At 40.2% G+C, this 2500-nt stretch overlaps 1 protein-coding gene across 1 annotated transcript in view; it reads left to right on the top strand.

Annotated features, from left to right (window-relative positions):
• The window catches only part of LOC149039111 (uncharacterized), a 2577-nt gene extending 768 nt beyond the window's left edge, over window positions 1-1809 (top strand). The window contains exon 2 of the mRNA XM_089184241.1: window positions 499-1809. Within this exon, the coding sequence (XP_089040367.1) occupies window positions 499-1217 (719 nt within the window). The 3' untranslated portion in view covers window positions 1218-1809. The remainder of the gene's footprint in view (window positions 1-498) is intronic.
• The last annotated feature ends 691 nt before the right edge of the window (window positions 1810-2500 follow it).

The raw sequence follows: 2500 nt of genomic DNA, 5'->3' as shown, positions 1-2500 counted from the left end.
CTTGTACTAGTACTAAGTTGTAAATGCTTACGTTAATAAAACTGAGCCGGAAATCATTTAATGGAGAAAATGATGTTTTCTTCATTTGTGCTGAAACGAATTCTGTAAATCGAGGTTATTTCAGATATAAGCAATAACTATTTACCGACGTGTAGGTGGCTAATAGTAGACATTTAACGAGCCGCGAAGTAGCTTGGCAAATATTCACTAATAGCCACGACACTGAGGCGAATAGCTGTTTTTAGTACACACTAAATCAGTGAGATAATATGGCACAAAAAGATGATTTTAATAATCAATTTATTCCTGTACGTGCGGCAGCGTGAAACTCGCGAGTTGCTCGGAGGTAAATAGCAAAGGATATTCAGAGTTTGAGTAGCCAGTCAGAGCACACCTTCAACGCTGTCCACTGCTTTAGTATATACTAATGACCTTTAACTTGTCGAAACCTTGTCGAAAACCATTGCATTAATTCTTGACATGGTTTCATCGTTTCAGAAGTTTCAAGTGAGAATGACTGTGACGAACAAGCGAAGGAAACAAGATGCACTTGCGGTAAAAACAAGAAAAATAAGTCAGTTTCAGACATTTTCTGTGTTTCTGGTAAATGCCCGTGCCACAAAGTGAACCACTCTTGTACCCGCTCGTGTAGATGTTACAATTGCAAAAATACGTGCAATTCCAATGAAGTTGTGAAGGTAAAAAAGAGTCTGAAGAGAGGCTGTAGGTGCGGAGTTGGACAAAAGAGCAAAGGGGACGGAGAACCAAATGCAAGTCACAAGTCGTGTCAAGACAGTCTCCGCAAGTCGAAGTGTCCGTGTGTAGCGGGTGACATGGGATGCACCGAAGTCTGCAGATGCTTTAATTGTGGAAACATTGTTCAAGCTCGAGCTGACCCGGGAAAATCCCCAAAACGAAAGAAGCGAAATAGGGCGACCGTCTCTCCATATAAGAGGAAAAAGGGATCAAAGTTCATGATAAGTCAAAATGCAGAGGTGGATTGTGGACCATGGAGAAACATTGAAACGCTTTGTTTGATGGTTTGCCGGGACGTGATGCTAAGTCAAGGACTTTCCATAAATTCAAAAAATTTGCGTGATTTGTATGATTTCGTGGCTAAGTCTCCTGCTGTTATGGAAATGTCTTTAAACATAGCTGCGAAGTCTACAGCACAGGTTGCGGCTAAAATAGCGCATCTAAGAGGCATTGATTTGTAAAATACACATAAGGTAGGGCTATCCTGTCCAGTGAAAGTTTTGAAGGCTTCACTTCTGCTACCTTTTAATTCCGCTCTTAATGATAAAAGAATGTTCTTCAAAAAGTTCAAAAAGTTACCCGTTAGATCTCATGTCCAATCAGACTTTTGAGCTTTCTCTTTAATGGATGAAAAACGCGAGAAAAGATGACTAGTGATTCACGATTTCTTATTCACACTGTATTAGGCCACAGAGAAATTACTAAGTAAATACAGCTTTGTGTCAAAACTGAGTGATTACCTAGATTTTGTACGACTATTTTTGTTCTTTTGTATCTTGTTATTATAACAAAAGATTCACGGTGTGCATTTCATGTTTATGTTGGAAAAGGTGTAACTAATCGTACGCGAACTCGTTCATATTGGATTGCTGCAGAATAAGTACAACTTGTTACATGTTTAACTGACCACAATAGTTTTTTTAATTACTCGTATACCAATGATAGTTCTGCATTCCCTCATTGACGGCATTCTCTCTTTCACTCTTTGTAAAAGTGTGTTATCAAAGAAATAAACACGTGATAAAGGCAATTTGTGAAATGCGAAAGAACAGGTACGTGGTTTCACAAACTTTATTTCTCACGGCCGTAGTAGACTAAGCAACTCCTTTAATTTAAAAACACCAATCTGTGAAACGAGCCCCTTTCAGGCCTCCTACTTAAATGGCATTGTGAAACTTTGGAATTACTCTTGTGCTATTGCTCCTTCTTCTAGTTTTTCGAGTCCGCTCTCCTTCCAGCTTTTCGTCAAACAAACACTTTTTGACTGCCTGAGACATTGACATTGACTAGCCCTGCACGTAGACACTAATTAGAACTTGCTCGTGCTACAAGCTAGAGGTGTAGTTAGTACTATGTTATAAACCAAATAAAGTTGTTAAAAAAGTTGTTAATTCAAATGGCAGGAATTGAAGCAAATGCATACATCAAGGTGAATATGATTAAATAAGCACTTATAAAAGAATATCAAGTCTTTCAGTTCTCTGTCGTAGGTAAGAGGGAGTAAGAGGGTAATAAGTAAGTCTGTCCGGTTGTCTCTGCAGGACATCTCGCCAATCCTGGTTTGTAAGATCCATTTGGTAGCGCGCCGCTGCACTCGCTCGACTTGTGCCTTCAGGGAAACCTGAGCGGGCGACCAGACTTGAGTAGCGCAGCAGAGTTATGACTTGACTAGCGATAAGGATGGCGCGCGCCGGGTAGACACGTCAGTTAGTAATGGACATGTCCGCTTTAGGAGCCTAAGGAG

Source organism: Pocillopora damicornis, chromosome 10 (genome assembly GCF_964200805.1).
Source record: "Pocillopora damicornis chromosome 10, jaPocDami1.2, whole genome shotgun sequence".
Lineage (NCBI taxonomy): Eukaryota > Metazoa > Cnidaria > Anthozoa > Scleractinia > Pocilloporidae > Pocillopora > Pocillopora damicornis.
This window is presented reverse-complemented; position numbering and strand designations above follow the sequence as displayed.